Here is a 23,445-nt window from a genome sequence, read left to right as displayed (position 1 = left end):
CGAGCTGAGTGCCGCGGAAATTGCGATAGTTTGCTCTTTTACCTCGGAAGCGATTCACAACCCGTGATTTCTTTGGAAATCTAGAGTCTGTTTTTATACGTGGGTCAATATTGATCGGTGAATGCAGGAGTGCTCGCGACAAGTACATCAGTGGCCACGAGACCTCTCTTGTCATTATGTACCGGTGTGACGTTCTCACCAAAACAAGATACTGCTCACTCGTAAGCTCGCAAACGGGCCAAGAAGTTTTCATTATTCTATAACTCGCAACTAGTAGAAAGCTGGGACTCTATATCAAATCAGTGGACTTGATAGCTCTTTCCTGGGGCAATAGTCGAACCCCTGCGGTCATTGCGAGGAGCTCTTCTCGCTGCTGGGGACTGCGCCTGCTCAGTCGGGGATTAACCCACCGGAGAGCTTGGGAAGCTCGACTTTTTTAATGTGAAAGCATCAACTGTCCCATGGAGCGAAGCTGGCGTTGTCTTTAACCGTCTGTAGCAGTGAAACGACAGTTAAATTCCCACTGGCCAAAAGCACAGCAACTTAGATGCTTCGTCACGGAAGCCGGCGGTGCGCACAAGGTCAAAGTGGATGTGCCTCAGAAATAACACAAAGAAAAGCAGAGTAACACTGATGCATCGTCACGAAAGCCGTGGAGCCGGTGGCGTTCGTTGCGCCTGCGCAGTGGGAGAGCGTGATGTCACCGCCAGAGCGCCGTGTGAAAAAGAAAGACATGGCGTGCTGCTTGTAGGAATGCACTGCTAGTAGGAATGCTTTTGCCTTCCTACACGTAGGCATCTGCAGAATTTTTATTTAATTCTGTATTCTTCTAATAGATTCGAGCCCATTTTTTTACTTTCATCGAGTGTTCTTTTTCAGAACATTCCTGAACGTGACACAAAACTCTAGACAGCTACCACCATCTATAAGTGACGGCAACAACTGGCTTGCCGGTTGTCTGGTTGCCGACGTTGCTTATAGATGGCGGCAACCTCTCCAGCCTTTCCACTCTGGTTTCTTTTACAGGAGTGGAAAGGCTGAATTTCTCTAGGCGTCGTCCTAGAAGTCATTCTCGAGGACAACGTCCTTTAGGCATCGCCCTCGAGGTTGTCACAGAAGTCATCCTTGAGGTTGTCCCGAGAGGTTGTCCTTGAAATCGTCCTAGAAGTCATCCTTGAGGTTGTCCTAGACGTTGTCCTGGAAGTCGTCCTTGAGGTCGTCCTAGACGTTGTCCTCGAGGTCATCCTGGAAGTCGTCCTTGAGGTCATCCTAAACGTTGTCTTTGAGGTCATCCTAAACGTCGTCCCTCAGGTCGTCCTAAGCGTCGTTCTTGAGGTCGGTCGTCCTAGGCATCGTCCCAGGCGTCGTCCTCTAGGTGTCGTCCTCAAGGTGGTCCTAGAAGTCGTCCTAGATGTCGTCCTCTAGGCGTCGTCCTTGAGGTCGTCCCACCATAGCACAGCTTCACTGGTCTTCCTTCTTCACCAGAGTGGAAAGGCTGAAGGTTTTGCCTAACCAGAAATATGAGGCAGTTATTTTTTAACGAGTTGAAGAGTGCAGGTGCATGCTTGAGAAAGCCCAGTGTTTGCTGGATCTGCCTGGACGACTTTAAAGAATTTAATTTGCTTTGTAGCGGCCCGCTAGAGTGAAGAAGAAGAGGACTACTCACGCCCGCAATCGGGTGCGCATGTTGTGCTCCCATGCCTCGAGCCATTCTAATCCTACGGATGTTATAAAGCGTCTGTTTCAAACATGACGTCTCACGACTCCACAGCTTAAAGGCCGACGACCAGACCAGAGATTCTGCAAGGCAGAATATTCTTCTCACCATGGGGGAGGAGGAAACTGGCTATAGTGGACAGGGTAGAAGAAGGGTGAGGAGGAAGCGGGGGAAAAGTGAAAAGCACGAACTGGTCGTCGGTCTTTAAGTAAGATTTTTTCTAGATAATCGTCCTTATGGCATGATTCAATGCATCTTAGTTGGCGGATTCTTGTTTGGGCTAAATATTGTTGTCACTATTAATCAGCTTGGATGTTTATAACACTTAGTTACTTCGGTTTGCGCGTAGTGTAGCAAAAACCTTGCGAGGAGATGATGTCAAGAGGAAGTCTGGTGTACATTGAATCCACACAAAACAGTGACTTTATTAAGTTTTTTTATAGGCAAAAGTGTATTTAAGTTTTTCACGCACGGCTGTGCCTTTCGTTTTGCTATCTGATTCATTCGATCTTCCACGCAAGATCCAGCACGGAGTCTTCATCTTCACCCCGAGCAAAGACAAATTACAACTTACGCAATGACGTTTGACTATGTCACGAGGGCTTACGCCAGGTTGTAACCATGAGTTACCGGGGCATCCATACTTCGCGGGAAGTATGACAACAAATTCAAGGAGTAGCTCTGCAGGCAACAGACAACAGCAGAAGAAGCATGATGACTCACAGTTTTATTGCGACGTTGTAAAGTAAGAAAATGTAGTCGTAAAGTGTAAATTGGCCTTAACTATTTTGGGCTGTGTACCTGCATGCAAGAGTAAATACAGTAAACGTTCATTAGTTTGACCTCGGTTAATTCGACCTTTCGTTTAATTCGATCATGTTCAAAAGTCCCGGCGAGCGCCCATACATTTTTATGGGAGGAAAAGTTGGATAGTTCGAACTCGGGAAGGCTCTGCATCGGATAATTCGTCCCGAGCGAATGCGCGCGAGCTCACAATGCACGGCATCACGGCAGAAAAACTACCAACGTACATCGAAACACGGGCCCCTTGCTGCAAAGCCGAACATGCGCAAATATGCGCCTGCTCCTCTACGCCGTTGAGATGTACCGTAGCAAATGACACGAGCCAGCGGAACCAATCTGGCATGGAGTAGCATGGGGAACATAACACGTGGTCGGGCGCGGAGAGAGCGCGCGCCCTCAAAGCGCTTTTCTGTAGCATCGTGTGCGGTCCACATTGTGCGCCGGAAAGCGCGAGTCCTCTTTTCCTTCTTTTTCGTAGTTATTTTTTTCTGTCGCCGACGGTCTGGCAGCTTGGCGCCGAAATCGGCTCGTAAAGCATTCTCAGCGCGCGCTCTCAAAGCGCTTTTCTGTGGCATCGTGTGCATCCATCTTGCGCGCCGGAAAGCGCAAGTTCTTTTTTCCCTTTTTTTTTTTCGTTATTTTTTTTATTTTTTTTTTTGCCGACGGTTTGGCTGTTCAGCGTCAAAGTCAGCGCGTAAAACTTACCTTTTTTTTTTTTTTTTGTATGCACGATTTTTTTGGGTCTGTGACGTTTAGTTATGCTGTTTTCCGGAACATGCCTTAGAACACGCGTTTTAAGTGCAGAAGGCAGCAGACCATCTGTGAGTACTGTGGAGAATAAAAGGAAGTTTAATTTTAACCGTTTTTTTGTCCTTTTTTTAATTCGATCATTCAGATAATTCAACCATATTTTGAGGTCCCGTCAAGGTCGAATTAATGAAAGTTTACTGTAACATGTTAGAGCAGTTTAATGTGCTCATCTGCCGCAGGGCTCGGGATATTGTGATAGTGACTGTTTGGCAGTTCGCTATGCATCATTGGTTGGCTCTGATTTTCTAAAAAAGTGCCTAAACTGTAAGAGCACTCCTCATAGGGGCAGAATGGTCGAAGAAATTTGGGAGTTTAGTGAACCCTCGAGGAACCAGAACCCATGTCTTAGATCATGGGTTCTGAAACTGGGTTCATGGGAATGCGGGGTGTAAGGTTCTTTACGGTTCTAAAATAATAGACGTGACTTTGGTCCGGGCCTTTCTAATTTTCTCGGAAAACAGGCTGTATTTAAAAGCAAAACAAGGAAAACAAAATCATAAGTATTCTCACAACAACAAAACTAGAGAAAACTTAGCTTAAAGGGGCTTTGCAATCCTTTTTAAGCATCTACCTTTTTAGCAGTTTCCATGTCTCTTGTGATTCGGGCGACCCAGCGGGCACGGAGAGAGTAACGAGATATCAGTGCATCATATTTTAACTGGACGACAGGGAAACCTCCTCCTCCTACGGGGGCACCCCGTGGCGTCGAACGGGCGCAGCATGTGACGAAATCGTGACGTATTTGGTCTTAGCGTCAGGCGAGGAGAGAGAGCTGCCCCGTTCCCGAGCAGCTTCTCTCCTCGGCCTCACCTCCTTTCCCCGTCCTCCCCTCCCTCCCACATTCCTCAGTCACCGCGGCAGGGGGAATCCTCCGGCGCAGGAAAAGGGGTGACAGAGGACCAAGGATGTCATGAAGGAGGTTATTTTTTCATGTTTTTTGTAATTTTGATGTGCTTATAACTTTTAAAATAAAGCGAATTTTGAGAAAAGAAAGAGTTCACTAAGTTACTACGTTCAGTGCGCTCAGGTTCGGAGCAAATAAAAAAACAGTAAAAAAGTCGTTGCAGGGCCCCTTTAACCCTTTCCCTACCATGGACGACCTGGGTTCGTCCACACTGTTTGTACCGTTCCCCCCGAAGACGAGCTGGGCTCGTCCACGTTGATTCGGGCTCCAATACGCTACCATGGACGAACTGGGCTAGTCCAAGTGTTTCTAGTGAGCTTTACTGTGGATAGATGGCGCTTCACGGAAAATAAAAACCTGGTAAATTTCTGAATTTGGCAGAACATTGTTCCAACGGGGATTTAAAAATGGCGACGTCAACTTCTGGTCGCTGCGTTCATAGTGACGATCTTGCCTCAAAATTGGGGCGAAAACGAAGATATTGTGACGTCTCTTCAGATTCAGAAGACGAGGAAATGAATCTTTCTTCGAACAGCGAGAGCAATGCAACTGAGTTATTGGATTTGAGCTCAGACGACTCCGATTTTGATGAGGACATCGTGTCGGCTTGGACTAAAATCAATGCAGAAAATCCCCCTCCACGTTTTGCGTTCACTTTGCATGCTATGCGATGTGAACTGTCTGCAGTGCTGCTACGCCCGGCCTGAACGTCCGTGTGCAAGGTGATGTGAACTGTCTGCGGTAATGCAGTGAAGCGGAACTTTAGTCCCTTTTTTTTTTTGCAGTGTGTTCAAAGATTTTTCATATAATAAATATTTTGGCATTTCTTTTTGGTCTTTGTATTGCATAATAAATTTATAGGGTACATAAAAAAATTAGGTATTTTCAAATCGTTTTTTTTTTTTTCAAAATTTTTGCGGTAAGCAAAGGGTTTAGAAACTAAAGAAATCCACATTCACTCCTGTCACAGTCGATCGAGCGAAGAGTTCGTGGCTCATTGTTCGATCCCTGCTCGGTCCCTCAGGTCTCCTTGGTTGCAACTGTGGATGAGCTTGTCGAAAGACCTCGGTTGACTTGTGGCTTGCGGGTTGTGCAGCAAAGGCGTTGTGTTTCCGCTAAGGACCCATGACTTCGTCAGAGTTGATCCTTGCTCGGGAGATGTGGAAGCTGGCCACCCGCGCCGGATCAAAGCTCTTTTTAATCGTGCTCGATCTAGGCCTCTTTCTAACGTCTCTCGGTTCGAGCCTTCTTCGAGCGCCTCTCCTTTTCTTCTTTTCTTTCATCCTACTTTCTTTTCTTCTTCGAACGCCGTCTTCACTTCTGTTGTGTGCTCTGCACATGCTTTTTCTGCGTTTGTTTCTTCTTGCTTCTTTTCAGTTCACGTCTTCACACGGGGGTCCCCTAGAGTGCTACCTTAATTGCAGTTAGCAGGAACACGGGAACACGTGGCATCGGGTACTATCGGGACGGCCAAGCGCGCAACTTCAGCGTTGCGGATGCGCTGCAGTCGAGCGCCGTATTGTTAAAGTCCTCCGATAGTACCCGGTGCCTCGTGCTCCCGTGTTCCTGCTAACTGCGATTAATGTTCCCCAAGCTCCCAAATTTCCTCGACTGTCCCTGCCTTTAAGTAAAGTGTTCTTCTAGTTTAAGTGCTATTTCAGCTGATCTGAGCCACTCACTGATACAAAACTGTAAACACTCTTTAGCAAGCACATTATCGTTTAAAAGGTGTCCAGGCTTCTGCACTGCTTTATCACATCAATTCCGAGACTCGCAGGGGTTCGTCAGTTGCCATTCAAGCAGTGTCGGCGGTAACAGCGTTACCGATAATGCTTTACTGTGTTTGGTAGCATAGTCGTTACATTTTCGAAGCAGTAACAGCCAACATACTTACTTCACTTATTTCGAGTGACAGGTACATGCCTCGTTAAATCTTTTTCCTAATACTTAAACAAATGTTATACTTAAATTTGTTTAGAGTTCCTGGGTGCGAAGTTATTAGAAGTTTTTAGCGTCTTCTTTGCATTTTTTTTTATTAGTATTTGGGTGGAACCGTAAAAAAGCTTAGGTAATTACGTTAAGTTTCTACATTAACATGTTCCTTCAAATATGGCACTTATGCATACCTGTAACGTCCTAGCAGAAAGGATGTTTTCATTTATAAATAAAAACTTAGTAATGCAAAAGTAACGCACAATACTTTTTATTGGTAACGGTAACAGTAACACGTTTCTTTTATTTGCGAGTAACGAGTAAGGTATTTCGTAACTTCTTTCTGGTAACGCCTACGATGCCTCATTAAAGGCAGATATGAGTTCTTCGAGGTCGAAAAGTTAGAGAACCCAGGATCTAGGGAAGAGGCGACACCTGTGGTCATGGCAGTGTGCCCTTTGGACCCCCCCCCCCCCCCCCTGCAGGTGGTGCGGGACGTGGCCCGTGACCTGTTGGACGAGGCGGTACAAGAGCACGTGGAGGGCCTTGGCCGGGACTTCCTGCTGGGCCAGGTGGCGCACGCCACCGTGGCCAGCCTCGTGGCAGAGGAGACCTGCAAGATGGCCAAGTGAGTGGTGACTCCGGACAGGGCCACGACGTCAAAGCGGATCTGCAGAGGCGACGGAAACGCGAGGAGGCAGTGGCATCGTCCGCCGTACTCCGTTGTGGGTTAAGAGAGTTGGAACGAGCTTCTCTCGTAATGCCCTTCACTCTTTCCTCTTGAGCAGAGTGAATGCTAGAGAGAAGATGAGAGAGAGGAGACGAGTTCACTCTCCTCCTTTCCAGTGTTTTCTCTGCTAAAGTGTAAAAAATGGAGGGCTTTGTGCGGTCACCGATCGTCTGTAAGCGTCTCCACTCTTCTGCCCGCTTTCCACCCCGCCATGCGTCAAAGGGGGCCAGCGCACTTACGACGAATCTGCGCAGGAGGCATTAGATAGCGAAGGCTCTCCATTGTTTTGGGTTGCTCCCCCCTTTTAATCTAAGCTCTCTACTGCCTGCGGGTGCGAGCAACGCCATCCGGGCGTACGTGCATTGGCAGTTGCCTACCCGTCCTTGGTGGAGCGACTCCAAGCGTTCCCCTTTTTAATCCTGCGCCCGTAACTTTGTCGTTTGCGAGCCGATTTAGAAGCTCCGAGCCAGTGGAACTGCATCCGATAAATCAAACATTCGGTTTAAAAAATTTTGAGCATTTGTGATGTTGCCCGGCAAAATTCTCGTGGCGTGGAGTAAACTCCCCGGGAGAATTAGGTTGCATTTGGAAGGCATGAGGCAGGCTTTGAGACCTCCCGAGCCTGTGGAGCGGTGAGCATGCCACAGAGATGAAGCAGAGGAGCGCAAACAAAACAGTGTATCTTTTATTTTTAAGTGATAGAATGGACGAAATGGCAAAGATATTCTCGTATGATATCCGTAGAGAGTGCGTAAGTGCTCTAGCGTTTATTTTTGTTAATTTTGAGAGTTACCACACATTGTTTATAAAGAAGAAAAGGAAAGGGATGTTGGGTCGGCAGTTTTGCTGGAACTACGCAGCAGTAACGCCTGTGCTCAAACCTGTCACCAGGCTCGAAGCGCGCTGGGTGAGCCCGGTGCGGCAGATTGGTATATTGCGAGCTCGGTTCCGACGCTCGTCGGTTCCGGCGCACGGCTGTCGTATAGTACAAGGCGTCGAGGCGGCCCAATCTCCCACTGCGCAAAAGCTGGCCCCTCTCCTCGCTTCGTCTGGCATTGCCGGGAAACGCAACTGGTGGCCACTTGGCCCGAGCGGCGGCCGCGAGGAAGATTGCAGTTCGAGCGCCGTCGCTGACGGACGTGTCGTGCCCAGGGAGTGCTGCCAGGAGGCTTTTCTGGGGGCGGAGGAGCAGCGGCTGCAGGAGCTGCTGCTGGCCAAACAGCGGGACCGGGAGCGGCGGCTCGGGGCCCAGGAGGCCATCGCTGGGGAGCTGATCGAGGAGGTCCTGATGGACGCCGCACGACAGGCCTGCAGGTGGGACTGCAGCCCACACTTGTTTTAGCTCTGAGGTCCTCCGACATCTTGGGGAACCCTTATCGACTGTGACCGAAGAATCTCTCGTGGTTTTGTCATTGCTGCAGTAAAGCAGTGCAGAGGCCTACAGATCTTAAATGCAGTAATGCGCATACTGTTGAGACCGGCTATAACGAAGTCGGTTATAACGAAATAGCGGATATAGCGAAGTGATTACCGATTCCCGTTGACTTCATTATAATCGGTCTTGACAGCACTGGGGCTTGTGTGGCTCGCAGTTATGATTCCTTTACCTAGGGGCTGGAGCAGTTGAGGAAATTTAGAAAATCGGGAAACAGGCATGAAAGCACTCTAAAGAACCCTTGGGTTTCCTAGGAACCCATTTCTAGAACCCATGGTTGGAGTTATCGAATTTTCAGCTTTGTCCCTCCCCATTTTTTGAGCTGATAGTCTTTGCTGTCAACGACATAAAAGCAGCGTTGGTGGTGGATGCAGCTTTGCCTTTTTGATGGCCCAACTTGTTTTCGAGAGATCGCGACGAGTTTGATGGTGGGAAATGAACGGCTGCAGAAACTTGCTTTGGGAATCGTTCACCAGCACGGAAAATACTCTGAAAAGTACCGTGCTTTCTAGACTATCCACTCGTGCCTGCCGGTGTCCCACCGTTCAAAAGTGCGGAAAAACTTGAATGTGGGTTCTGTTGTTATCCTGAATTTACGAAAGCTAGATAGCTTACTGGAAAGGATAAATTCTGAATATGTACCATAACGCCTCGAGACATATTACCGTAAATTTCCTAGTGATCTTGTAGGTGCCATCGCGACTTGTCTGAAAGGGAAAGACACGTAGCAGGCATGAGTTTTTGCAGCCCTGATATACCCGTGGTCGAACTCATTCAATCCCGTCGTCAACGGAGCCACTCGCCACGATTCTGCGTTTTACTGACACAAAAAAGGACGCCAATAACTACGCATCGGGATGCAAACTGATATGGGAAGTGCTGTTGGCGTTCCGTTAAAGTGCCTCGTTGATTATTACGCACGCTTCATGCCGCAGGAGCTGTCACCGGGAGGCCCAAGAGCGTCTGTGGGAGGAGCAGGGCACGGCGCTGCTGGGGCAGCTGGTGCGTGAGGTGGCCGAGGAAGAGGCCGCCCTCGCAGCTGCGCAGGTCCTCGCCCGGGAGCAGGCCCTGCACGAGGCTGCCACCCGGCTGGCCGACACCTGCCGAAGACGCCACCTGCTCGGGACCTGCTTTGCCAGGTACGCACGTTGGCGGGGGGAGGGAGGGGGGATGTCACCCTTGCTTCCGACGCTCTCTGTCGTACGGCAACATCTGGGAAGGTTTGCAACTGCTGCGATCTAGCAACGTCGGTCCGTGCCGCGTCGTTTGCGCCTGTCGCACACGGTTATATCGAGCCAGTCCCGCAGGTAGAGCAACGCGGTGGGAGGAGATCATCTGGCCACTTCTCACTGCCCCTGTGGACCCCTTTTGCCCAGGTGGGTGGAGCACTGCGAGGCGGAGCGTTGGCGACGCCTGGCCAGGGAGACCTTCCCGGCCTGCCCCAGTCTGGGCCTGGACCCGAGGAACCCTGCATTCGGGCCGAGCCGCAAGAGGGCCCGCCTCTCAGATGACGTCTTCAGGGGGCTCGGTGGGTGCCTTTTCCGATGAGGGGCTTTGCGGAGCCGGTTCAAGTCTACCTAAGTGGGCCTAAACTGACCTCGTCTAGAGCGGTCTGGAGCTGTGCTGCCTGAAACGCGTCTTGGACCGCTGCGTTCACCATCCTATCCCTCCCTCGTATCGGAATCGGTCTCCAGTGGCCACAAATGACGTCGCGGGAGTTGGTGCATCAAGCTGTCAGATGTCGCACTCCCGAAGGTCAGGCGTAGAAATGCTGGCGAAAAGGGCGAGCAGATGCTAGAGTCATTATGGTCGTCCTATCTCGCGTCTTCTTTGGTTTCCACCAACTGCCAATTGCCATTACCGTGTGCTCCCTCACGTAGCGTGGCTCCTTAGCACCTCTTAAAGGGGTCGTGAAACATTTTTTTCTTATTCTGAGCTATATGTCCTTTATTATACCACCCACTTTCATTCTTTTGATTGTTCAGGTTCATTTACTGGCATAGAAAAGATCATTTTGGCTTCACGGGGAGCTTTCCGCTCCTACAAATATGCCCAATAGGGAATTTCTATTGTCCGTGCAAGATGGCCGTGTAGGCCAAGCCAAAGCGTCGAATATTGTTTCAACGGTGGCGCCATAAGGACGTCACACACGCGAGTCATTGGATGACATCTGACATCATGCTCAGATAATTGTAAGATGGCCGACCCCATTGAACTCTAGCATCACCCGTTACACTGCAACCGGCTTTTAGGTTTTGAGCCGTATGCCGACACGGCATGTTCTTTGTGCTACCCTGTGTCGTGCTATGGAGGAGAGTTTGAGGAAATCGTTTGCAACTTTGATCGACTGAGCCATGTCCCGATACGCGTTGCGAATGCATGCTCACTTTGACCAGAAAATTACTGATCTGCTCGCAGAAAAAGGTTGAGGAGGCTGGAAATGTAAGCGAAAGAAACTCTCTTTACGTACTTGAGGAGCGGCATGTCAAGCTACTGCTGAGGAAGATCATGGTAAAGAAAGATTAATGGAAAACTCCCGACCATAAAGCCGGTCGTGAAAAACTAACATGATGTCCTACGGCTTAACCCGCGAAAAAAAGCGGCCGAAAAGGAACGTGCCGATTGTGGTCACGCATGCGCATCCCTCCTTGCAACTGACTTCGCGAAGTTCTGGGTTCAATACTTCTTGGAATATCCTTTTTTTTGCTTCACTCTGTTTTATTTTTAATCCACAATGAGGTTCCACAACAACATTCCACAACGAATGCAAGCCACGGCGGGACGAACAACACAATTACGATAATTGCCAAATGATAGAAGACCAGGGATGTTTGAAACCGAAACTGTATCCCAATCGCGCAATGTAGTAGTGTCCGACTAATACAAGAACACCAATAAATAACTCAATGTTTTATCACTCCCAATTTATTATTTGAAGATTAAATAAAGTGTAATATAATATCTGTTCAACCTTTTTATATAGCTACCATGTGGTTTTCTTGCTGTTGCTGCCCTTAAGTTTTGCATGGTCATTACGGACGGTCCAAAAAACACAATTTTAGACATGGCTTATAAAATGCAGATGCTATATTTTGTCATAATTACTTAGGAATCACCACCTTCATGGTTTATTTAATATAAGAAAATTAATATCCAGCAGGTACATTTTCTTTTCTTGACCCCTTTAAGGGGGGACATGGCCTCGGAATTCAAAATTTTCAGAGAAAAACGTTTTTTCAAAAAATTATATGTTTATGCTTATTAACTTCCAAAGAATGGTTTCAGAAACTTTTATTTATAAACATGCAGGATTTATCTCAGAATAAATTATTTTTGACATGTCGGCAGCCCTCCGAGTCAGCAGGGAGCAAGCTTTTTGCGTTTTTTATTTAGCACTGCTTCATACTCATTTAACCTAGCCACAACATCTCACCCTCATTGGAAGTGCCATTTACTCTAGATTTAGCCCGCAGAAGCTTTCCAAGTTTACAAGTATCAATGGCTAGGAGGACCCAATACATCCAAACAGAAAAAATTTTGAAAATTCGGTATGAGCAATCTTATTGGTTGAGACCCGAAACAGGGTTTACGAGTGGCCCTGCCCGGTGACATGATATTGTGTCATCTTCAGTAACACCCTTTCACAATATCTTCCACTTCAGACCCTATTCCTGCTTTGCTGCTCTTCCTTATTATGATTTGCCTCTTAGTTCTTGCCAGTTTATTTGTCAACGAATGCCCGCTACAAACGTTAGCTAGCCTACAAATGACACAAACTGGTAACTATTGCCAGGGGAACAGGGAAGTCTCAAAGAGGAAGGTGCTAACAATGCACCAGGTGAATTTTGCCTACCTCAAACTCGCAGAAAAGAAAGAACCTAAAATTGAAACTTCGAATGCATTTTTCTCAGTTTCACTTTTTGGCAGGAAATGTGGTACGAGGAAATGTATCATTGGACATTTTGAAAGAGCAAAGATTTCATTCAGTGGTGTCCTTGACTGAAATTTCCTGAGGAACAAGTTAAGGTACTCATAACCTGAAAAAGCTAAATTCTTCATGACAAAAACTGAATATTTTAAAACTCAGAAATTTGTTAAAATCGTTTGCTCTTTTTGGGTGTTATTGTTTTTTGCTAGAATTGCATTTTCTACAATTAATTTTTACCTTAACTTGCACTGTGGGTATTCTACTTCATATCAAACCAAACATTTTGTGGATTGCATTTATTATTTTTCTTAAATACATTTCCTAATAAAGTAACCTTTTTCTGAAACTTGTTAAGCATAGTATGTTGTAGAATTGGCCTATAAGACTGAAACTTTAGATGTCACCAATCCTAATGGGGTTCAATTCACCCTGAAAGTTTGAATCACTTTGGGACAATGGTTCAAAAGTTGACCCTCCCAGGCCATGTCCCCCCTTAAGGATTATTTGAACAAAGTTTTTGTCCCCCCAATTCGAATTAACGAGATTTCACTGTACCTCCGTGTTACTGCTTGTAACTGTCTGGCGACACAACCCCACATACTATTCAAAATGGCAGGCATTCTAAATGCAAAATGGTTCTGGTTTTCATTTGAACTTCACTTTATAATTAACAAAGTTTTATTATTTCTTGGCAGAATTAATTTGTTTAGTAACAGTTTGTTAGTACCTTTGGGAAAATATATCCCATCAATGTTCATATCGATGCCAATGATATTAAGATGTGCTCAAAGATATTTCGTACCAATTTGCTTATTATGAAAGAACTGAAGTGCATGTGGACTTTGCAAAACCAGACAACTTGGCTATGCATGATGACAAACCACACTTGGCCACATTGTCTGATGGGTGTTAGAGAGGCCTGCACGGTCACGGGCCCGTCTTTGTCTCGTCAGAGCGACGGCTGTCCCCTCTGGGCACGCACGAGGCAAAAGCACTTCCTGCGAGACCGTGGCCCTTCCCATTAGAAACACACTTTTTCTGACTTCAAACACAAGAGAAAGTTTGCAATTTAATACCGGATGCCTCCCAAAGCTCCCGGGCAAATCGACTGCAAGTGAGCATGTTTTGCGTTGTCATAAGTAAAAAATTAAAAGTGGGCGGAGGGGCAGAGACGCTTGCAGACAACCAACGCTTCTGTCAGCTCCTCGCAGCTCGTATTGCAAACAGGGCCCATGAGCCACATGACGCTGATTGAGCGAAATGGAAGCTCACTGCAACCTAGGCGTGCTGCGGCGCTGCCGCAGTCCCATTGTTTTTGCTTTCCGCACGCTCGGTCTACCGTCTGTCACGGTCCAACGGGCTCCGAGAACTACCCCACCACATTCTGTGTTACCACTGCCTCTTCCACTTCTTTTGTTAAGTGCTTGAATAGGGCAGGTATGTCATGAAATTTACTGTCGTCCCCCCCCCCCCCCCCCCCCCCCCCCCAAAAAAAAGAAAAAAAAAACTAGTGCAATATTTATGTCGCTAGTCACATTTTGAGTGAGGAGCCATCCTGACATTTTGGCACGTCGACCCAAAATAGTAGCATGTTTTAGAATCGGTCCTAGAGACACTGAGCTCCCAAACAAATATTTGTAACTGCCTTAATTGGAGACACGAATCATAAAATTAACCTCCCCCCAAAAAACTAAGTTTTGTCGCAAAAATTACATTGCGAGGTTCATCTTGGGTGAAGAGCGATTCCAAAGTTTTGGGATGTCGTCCCGAACTAGGCACTAAATGTAAGTGCGTCACAATACTAAGAATGAGCCTCGCTAATAAAGTGCAGAAAGAGAAATAACAATTTTTTAAGGAAAGAGTTTTTTGCGACATACTTGTCACAAAAAACCCACCCATGACCCCGCTGCAGTCTGACTGGCATATCCATAAGGTTCCTCGGCCGCTCCGCATCCTAAAAAAGCACGAGGCATGTCGGCGAAGGCTGCGTGACCCCCCCGCACCCCGCTCTGAAGGCCCGCCACCCACGAACCCCACGAACCTGCTCTCCGTTGTCTTGCAGAGGCGTCCCTAGCGCTGCGCCTGCTCTCCGAGGAGTTGGACTGGGCACCCCTGGACCTGTCCCGGGAGTGGGGACACCCTTCGAAGCTGGTTGTGTACCTGCCAGAAAGGGACCCGGGAAACGCGCGCGAAGCCCTGGCACGGGTGCAAGCCCGCCTGGGCTGCCGCCCGAGCCCAGACGCGCAGGTACGCCGGGGGCCGGGGCAAGGCCTCGAGATGCCCGACACGCGCACCGCGTCTTACGGTTGTTTTAGATTCCAGAGCTTCGCTAAACACTATTACGAAAACGGGATAATGCGGCTAAGTCTCTCTCAGCACCCACCAGGCGTCTCGACGAAGCAAGCGTGGTAGTGAAGCGGAATGTGTTGCTTCGCAGTGATGTGGCACAGGCGAACTTGGTACGCGTTTCGTGCCTCGACGGTGCGACCGTCGTGGTGCGTGGCATCTGAAAGAAAGTCCGACCAAAGCTGGCTCTGGCGGTCGAGGAACCCAAATTTTGCGTCTCTTGCAATCGCACACCCCAGTCTTGACCCTGCTGCATCGCATCTCCTTTGTTTCTGCGAGCCATGTCCTTGTTTTTCACCTTCTGCACACTTTTCAACCATAGGTGTGAGTGCTCGCTCAACACCGATAAAGACACCGTAATGCTGGATTTTCCTTGGATCGCCTATCGGAAGCCGACACGTGGCAAAGAATAAATGTAAGTGCCGGGTAGGCATTCGCCCGGGTCTTTTGTTTGGTCAGTGAGGATGCGAGTTTCAGCCAAACGCCGGTGCAGCCTTTGTCGGAGACGCCTTCATTTTATCAGTACATTGCCAGAAACTACTAGAATCCAGCCGTATAACATCCTCGGTGTTAAAGAGCGTGCCTGAAATATGGGGGAATTCCTCCTGTGGATTTGGAGTGGTTCTGGAACACTTTTTCTTGGTATCTTTTTGCGCATGCAAGGGCACGCTAGCATTTATCTGCCCTAAGGGTGAGAGAATGTAATGTTTTTAATGCGAAAGCATTAACTGTCCCATGGAGCGAAGCCGGCGTTGTCTGTGACCGCAAAAAACGGCACCTAAATTCTCTCTGTAGCAGCAGGAAACGGCAGCTAAATTCCCATTGGCTGAGCAAAACGGCAGCTAAATTCCGATTGGCAGAGCGAAACCATACCTAAAGTCCCACTGGCCAAAAGCACAGCGACGCCGATGCTTCATCACGGAAGTCAGTGGGGCGCCTGCATAGTGGGCAGCGTGATGTCACCACCGAAGCGCGGCGCTGCGCCAAGCTGCGCACTCCCGCTGCTGCCTCGCTCAGCGGCACAGCAGTCACCAGCGAGCCAGGGCGGTCTTCGTGGTGCACCGCTGCACTCCCTGCCAGCGCTGTCTGGTGGCGTTAGAGGGCAACTCCGCTCAATTCCGAAGATTTCGGGATAATGACTGATTTCGAATTAAAAAGCCCTAGTAAAACACACTACGTCGTTTGCTTCGCGAAAAATGGGATATATATTTTTAAATCTGATTTTAAACACGAGCGGAAATCGAAACCGAAACTTCGGCTCCGCCTGGCAACATTGGCCTCGGGTCGCCGTGTACATGGCCATCACGTGGTACGAGATGTCACGTGATCCGCGGCCCAACGACGGGCGGGATTGGGGCGGGCGTGTGGCAGGCGTGAGTGTCGTCTGCACCGCACTCTTCGCCACGTTTTGGTGTCTACGGCATTCGATGACGTCTGCACAACTGCGGCATAAGTGTGCGCGCACGTGGTGTCCGTAGTGTGGACGAAACTCCGAGAGACAATAATCACAATCGGTGAGACGACGACGGCGGTTGTGACGCGGAAGACGGCGGTAACGGCGGGACCACGGCGGGCGGCCGGACGGCTCCCAAGACACGCGCTGCGCAGGCGCGTTATGCCAATCATGTGGACACTGCTGAGCGCCGAGAGGCAACGTTGCTGACGTCATGCGCTAGGCTCGCCCAGAGAAGTGAAAACAAGCAAAAGGGGGCCATGTAGATGGCGTTTAGCTCAATGTTGGCCCCGCCCATGCCGTAGCCTTGACTGCGCTGTTGGTTGCGCCTGAATTCGCCCGCTCAAGTCAGCCGATTTCGGCAGCTTGGCGAGTTGCAAAGTTGGCCGGACTGTTTAAGAAACGTTTAGACAGAACTGCGTCGTAAGATTTCACGTGTGGTCTTCCTAGGCGATACTGAAGAGGACTGCATTGTTTTTTCAAAACCAAAAATGAAGCGGAGTTGCCCTTTAAGTGGACATTAGTGCTTTTTGCATACACAACTTACAAGAAGTGCTTAGGTGGCCCCGGAATTTTTTTAATCACTTCATATTAACCGGCTGTTTTAACGTGACTCACATTGGAAAAACCTTTTTGCATCGCCAACGGAGTTGAGGTACTGGGTTCTGACCTTCAGGGTTCTAGTCCAATGGGATACTGCACAAGGATAAAAAATCCAGGCTGCATACCTCGTAAACCCAGCTTTGTTTGTTTCTTATTTGAGAAGGGGGAGGGGGGCAGCTATGTGCCCGTGACCATGCAGTTTTCTTAGAACAGTTAGCCAGAAAAAAATCGCAAGTGCATATGTGGCAATAAAAGAAAGAGGAACTCCCAGACGGAGGACAAAGGAGACAAGAATGGAATTGAACTGTGCTTATACAACAGCAATCAAGAAATCATTGGAAAGAAATTTAGATGTATCTTAATCCTACGCATGAAGTCAGGGGACACAGAATGGGCAGTGTGTTTTGAGCTCCTCCCACCTTTGGGTTGACAGATTTTCCGGCAACATGGGTACACAATTAAAAACGGCGGACACATGGGGGACGACACAAACGTCTGTGTCGTCCCCTATGTGTCTCCTTTTTTTAATTGTTTAAAAGCCACCAACACGTTCAAATAGTGCATGGGTACACGTATACCAGTGATAACCATGGTAACCCAAGCCGCTCCACTAGCGCAGTAGACTGGTAGCAAGCAGTATGCGGAGTGAGAGGCGAATGATTTCATTTATGCCGGGTAATGCATTCTTTTGTAAAGGCAACTGGCCTTGTCATCTTATTTACAATACAACATTTCGTGCTGTCCTAGGCTTTGAAAGTACCATATTTTAAGGTCTATAAGTTGATCCATAAAATTGTATGGTCAGTGTGGCGAAACTGCATTAAAAAGCCCGCATAGGTGTACAGTAAACTTTCGTTAGTTTGACCTCGGGTAATTTGACTTTTCGTTTAATTCAATTGTGTTCAAAAGTCCCAGCGAGCGCCTATACATTTCAATGGGAGGGAAAGTTGGATAGTTCGAACTCGGGAAGACTGCAGAAAAACCACCAAGGTACGGCTAAACAGGGGCCCTTTGCTGCAAAGCTGAACGTGCGCAAATATACACCTGCTCCTCTACGCCGTTGAGATGGACCGTAGCGAATAGACACAAGCAAGTGCAACCAATCTGGTGTGGAGTAGTGCGGAGAACATAGCATGTGGTTGGGCCGGAGACAGCGCGTGCTTTCAAAGCGCTTTTCTGTAGCATCGTGTGCGGTCCATCATTGCGAGAAAACGCGAATTCTCTTTTCTTTTTTTTTTGTTATTATTTTTTTCTGTTGCTGATGGTCTGGCCGCCCGGCGCCAAAATCGGCTCGTGAAGCATTCTCAGCGCGCGCTCTCAAAGTGCTTTTCTGTAGCATCGTGTGCGGTCCTTCTTGCGCGGCAAAAAACGCAAGTTCCCTTTTTCTTTTTTTTTTTGTTATTTTTTTATGTTGTTGATAGCAGTGTTGCCGAATTGTGGGGAATTTCCCTTATTGTGGGAAAAAGCATGACAGCTGGGGAAAAAGGGAAACCAGAATTTAAACACTTGTAAAACGTGGGAAATATTTTTTAATACGAAACTAAACCAAAATTTCGTAATTTTCTTATCTACATCGAACAAGAGAAAGGAAGTGGCACTAGCTAGCAAAGCAGTTTGCTGTTTTGAAGAGCCAACCTAATTCATCACGACTTACATCATGTGCCTGCTGCAAGCCTGCCGGTATAGTACTGCCGGTTCGCGCGCTTTTCTCACCGCTAGCTACGCACACTAATCCTCTGTCAGTGCGACAGATCATGAATTGCACAGTGGGTGGGGTCCCTTTCACAGCATGAAAACGAGCAGGCAATTTTTAGTTTAGTTAATGGCCCGCTTGCCTTTATTCAGTTCCCCTGGTTCATTCAACCAATGTATTGTGCGGAAAAGAAGGAGAGGGGAGACCAGTTTGCCGAATGCCAACTACATTTCGTAATTTATGCAGTGCAAACTTCCGCATAACAAAAACGTAGGGGAGATGTTGGTGCATTTAAATATACTTGGTGTCATGCGTATCTTAAAAACGACTTCTGTCACTAAAATGGTGTTGTGGGAAAAAAAGGGAATTTTCGCGGCGAGGGAAAAACCGAAGTGGCAGTGCGGCAACACTGGTTGATGGTCTGGCCGCCCTGCGCCAAGGTCGGCTCGTAGAGCTTCCTCGGCGTGCGCTCTCAAGGCGCTTTTCGGTAGCATCATGTGCGGCACTTTGCGCGTCAGAAAGCGCAAGTTTTTTTTTTTTTGTTATTTTTCTTTGTCGTTGACGGTCTGGCTGCCCGGCGCAAAAGACAACTCGAAACACTTACTTTTTTTCTTTTTTCTTTCTTTTGTAGTGCGCGATTTTTCGGGGACGTGCTATTAGATACGTGTTTTAAGCGCAGACGGCAGCAGACCACCCGTGAGTACTGTGGACAATAAAAGGAAGTTTAATTTTAACCGTTTTTCTGCTTTTTTTTTAATTCAATCATTCGGATAATTCGACCAAATTTCAAGGTTTCGTAGAGGTTGAATCGACGAAAGTTTACTGTATTATTATAGCAACATCCTATGCGCAACTGAGAGCCAGTCTCAACATTCTCTTCAACCAATCAAACAAGAAATATAGCCTCCATCACAAATTTCCGCAGTTAAGTTCCATACATACCGTAAAGCTCCGAAAGAACGCCCACCCCAATTGAAGAGATAAATGGTGAAAAACATGGGGTCGACTATCTTTGGGGATGCCACAGCAAAACTTTATCAAAAATTAATGAAAAACACCCTGGCACCGGCTACAGACCACGTGACGCGGGAACTGACACTTTGATTGTAGACACCGCAAATTCACGTTTCACGATGCGATAAACAAGCAAGAATTCGCTACAAACTCCTGTGTTCGCTACGAACCCCTGTGTCACGGGAAAAGATACAGCAGGTTGCGGACGAAGTAGATACATGCTTTATGGTGCAAAGGACCCGCGGAAACCCGCCGAGAACTCGCATCTCACGGGTACGAATACCGCAAATCGCGGACTCAGGAGATTCAAGTTTCATGGTGCAATAAACATGCGTGAACCCACTGCAAACTTGCCTGTCACAGAAACCGATATCGCGTGCGCAGATCGCGGACAAAAACGCGGGAATCTGCTATGAACTCGCTTGTCAAACGTGCCGGTACAGCAAATTGCGCAGTAGATGCGATTCCCATCGGACATCGTGCGATGTCCGACGAGGAGCGGGGGGTGGGTGATGTTTCGGAATTTTTATGTTACAGATATTTACCCAAAAAACGGAATGGGCGATCTCTTAGGGGCGGGCGTTCTCTCGGAACTTTACGGTAACGAAAAAAAAGATTAGACGTTTACAATTCTCGATCGTGCTGAATTAGAGTGCAGCTCTTGAGGAGGAGGAGGAGAGGGTATGCCCCTCCTCCTCGCCTGCTGCCCTCCCATTTAGCGGGGAATTTTCTCTAAATTTCCTGCTAAATTTAGTGAAAATTTCTTCAATAAATTTAGCAGGAAAATCTAGCGAAAATTTTCCTGCTAAATTTTGTGGGGAAACTGAATTGGTGTAGAGGTCACGTGACATAAATTTCCCCTCTAAATTTAGCTGGGAGACTTAACCCGCTAAATTTAGCGGGGAAATTTCCCCTCTACATTTAGCGGGAAACTTTCTTGTAATGCAATGCTCGTGGTTACGCCGACGGCGCCGACGCTCAACCTGGAAAAGGACGCCCAAGAGCTGCACTCTAAAATGATTATAAATTGGGCCGTTGTACAAGACACACCGACGAAAATCTCTGGAAAAAAACGTGGCTTATACATTGGAAAGTATGGCAGCTCCGAAACACATTCTGTGGTAAAAACAAATGGGGCGATGCAGCCACAACGTAACGTCCCCTCTGCAGGTGGAGACCCTGGGGGGCTCCCGGTGGAGCGTGAGCGTGGTGCGGGGCCCACTGAGTGCGGGGGGCCTGGACCACGTGGGGAGGCCCCGCCTGCTGCGGGGCGCCTCGGCCGTGCTCTTCGTGGCCACCGGGAAAAGCGTGAGTGCCCCCGGGCGGGTCGCCTTATCTCCTTCCCGTGTGCCGCTTTGCAACGGTGGTCCCAGCAAGGCCATGTTGTCATGGATGGGAAAGGATGGACGAGCGTAAAACTGAAAATAAAGGTTCAATTGAGAAAGCAGTCGCGAGCGTCCGGGTGTCGGCGTGACATCTGGCTAGCGCGAGGGACTGAGTCGGCAAGGCCACATTGGTCTCCTTATCTTTCAAACTCGGCATCCCTCCTAGAATAATGGAGCATTGAACATTAGGGGTAAGAGCAAATGAGAGTCTTCTAGAAGGACGGAGTAACGTTCCCTCTCAGCCTCGCATGCGGCGATACAGTCTAAGCTCGTTATAACAGACCTCGATTTTGACCAAGATTTTGGTCTGTTGTAAAAGGAGTATGTTGTATGCAGATATGAAGTTGAGCCATTGGCGCATAGAGGAAGACCAATCATACTTCACAAATCGGTATGTTATATCCAAATGTCTGTTGTAACCAGATCTGTTATAATGAGCTTAGACTGTATTGCTATGGTGCTTGGAATGTGCCTTCAACCGGCGTGTGTAGCGTCCTGTCAAATCCACGCATCGCAGGTGCTTCTTAAGTGGCAACAAGCAACACCGTGGAAGCCGCCGTGTCGTGCCGATGGGTGTCGCTATCCTGGCAGTCGGAGCTAAAGGTTCCGGTAAAAAGCATGACAGAGCGCAAGCGTCGGTCATGCCTTCTCAACTCCTGACCGCCAAGGCTTCCATGGACCGCCAAGCCGGAGGGTGGCCCGCAGTGGGACAGGCGTCTGACACACCCAATACTGCCGCTACGACATTGCCAGGGTCGCCACCTGTGACGGCACGATACTTCCACGACTTGGTCGGGCGGAAGTCGAGGGGCTTCTTTTAATGGACCAGTTGGAGGCCTGTTTTAGGCACCCCGGTATTGCCAGCAACGCTTCAATGTACGCGAGCGAGCGGCAAAACGTCGCTTGCATGGTCTGCATACGGTTTATTTCGACCGGAAACGATCGAGCCAAGTGCCGTATAGAAGAGAACGGAATCGACGGGAGCTCAAAGGACTTCCGCTCCTCCAGGCAAAGCGAACGTGCCCGACCCGTCATCTGCTTTCTCTCTTTGCCCTTTCGTCTCCCCGTTTCGGGTTCGTCTCTCAACAGACCGCTGACGTCAGCGCTCGTGACTCCCGTCCTCGGTTCCCCGACGGGTCTCGAGCTCCCAGGTGTAGGGCGTGCCCGGTCAACCAGCGCCTCGAATCGCCGCTTCCACGGCACTCGGAAGCCGAATTCAACCAACGTATCGGCCACTCTTTTCCGGGAAGGAGCGGACTCCAGATTTTGTAGTCGCCGACGGAACACGAACGTCGGAGAGGTGCTCGGGTCGTCCCACCTCCAGCACGCGCTGCCTGGCTTAGACGACACTTTGCCGTATTACGAGCCTCGAGGTTGTGCGCGAAGCCAAAGCATGGCGGAGCGCAGTGAGCGCACGTGGCAGGCCAGGCATCCGGAAGAGATTCCCCGCTGTTTTCGTCTTGTCAACGATTGAAGTCCAGGGTGCCTAGACGGATGTAAGCAAGAAGCCATAGAAAAAAGAATAATTTTTAATGAGAAGCCGCAGTGAAAAGCGGGCAGGCAGTTTTTTTTTAAACTTAATTTTCGGGACCACATTGAATTCCACTACTAAAGCGATTGCTGATTATGTTTTTGTATTGTGCATCCCCCTTCGTGAAACGAGCATTTTGAAGTTTCGCTCGAACGACGTCGACGACGTTGCAGTCCCAAGCAGCGTAGCTGGGTGTATGTTCATGAGGGTTCGTGAGGGTTCGTGAGGGTTTTGATTAAACTGCTTCTATTGGTGAGAAGAGTGCTTTGCATCGGTATATACAGTATAGACCACTTACAACGTAACCGCTTATAGTGCAGGACCGGGTATAACGCGGCTTTTTTAAACCACCGGTTCGCCTCCCATAGAACTCCATGTATTTACATACCGCTTAAAATGCAGGCGCGCGAAGGGAAATACCGGTTATAGTGCGGTTTCTGGAAGAGCCCGGCGGCCGTGCCGACTGACCGGCGCAGCGAGCACGCTTCCCTTTGCGGCGCTAGATAACGGCGCGAGCCGCGAGCGGCACTCGCGGGGCAAGGAGGTTGCTCGAAGAAACCGGGAGATGCGGAGAGAGAGGCTGCAGTTGCCATAGCGACGGAGGGACGCATGCACGTGTCGTTCTCGTGCGCGCGTCTTTCCGCTGCGATGGTTGGAAACAACCGCAACGACAGACCAATCGCAGGTCGAGGAGAAGTGTTCGCGCGCGTTGCATGCCGGCAGTGCGTACACACTATTGGCTCTCTCCTTTCCCCCCCCAACCTCTATTATAACGCTTCTCCTCCTCTCCGGTCGCGGGCTGGCGGCGTCTATCCGCAAACATGGCGTTGGTTTTGATCGTCGACGTAGATTGCGTGATGGAGGCTCATCGTTCCGCGTAAAAGCGCTACCCTTGACTGTGAATTTTCGTTGTGTGTCGTTATGATAACCCAGCACGTACTAGAAGGGAAGATCCACCTACTCGTGCGGCGATGTCGTGGCGGCACTCTCAAGACGGCAGAAACGCCCGTGTCGTCGTGTTTGTTTACTTCGACTAGAGTGGTGCTTTCTGTGTTTTCGAACATCGCCCGGATTTCTTATTTGGAGCATTTCATGCCTAAGCTCAAGTTGAAGGTATTACTGGCGCGTACCGTATAAAGGATGCGAATTTTCACGTGTTG

The 23,445-nt window shown here is 48.7% G+C and overlaps 1 protein-coding gene across 2 annotated transcripts in view; it reads left to right on the top strand.

The window, feature by feature from the left end:
* Positions 1-23,445, top strand: part of LOC8039529 (germinal-center associated nuclear protein) — a 69,899-nt gene that overhangs the window by 31,398 nt on the left and 15,056 nt on the right. For both annotated transcript variants that reach the window (XM_040222463.3, XM_029983909.4), the window contains 6 exons: positions 6,653-6,795; positions 8,050-8,211; positions 9,268-9,471; positions 9,709-9,860; positions 14,323-14,507; positions 20,540-20,677. In XM_040222463.3, coding sequence (XP_040078397.1) covers positions 6,653-6,795; positions 8,050-8,211; positions 9,268-9,471; positions 9,709-9,860; positions 14,323-14,507; positions 20,540-20,677 — 984 coding nt within the window. The remainder of the gene's footprint in view (positions 1-6,652; positions 6,796-8,049; positions 8,212-9,267; positions 9,472-9,708; positions 9,861-14,322; positions 14,508-20,539; positions 20,678-23,445) is intronic.

This window comes from Ixodes scapularis, unplaced genomic scaffold (assembly GCF_016920785.2).
Source record: "Ixodes scapularis isolate PalLabHiFi unplaced genomic scaffold, ASM1692078v2 PGA_scaffold2__306_contigs__length_199485367, whole genome shotgun sequence".
In the NCBI taxonomy this organism is placed as follows: Eukaryota; Metazoa; Arthropoda; class Arachnida; order Ixodida; family Ixodidae; genus Ixodes; species Ixodes scapularis.
Note: the sequence above shows the minus strand (reverse complement) of the source record. Positions and strands in the feature narration are given on the sequence as shown.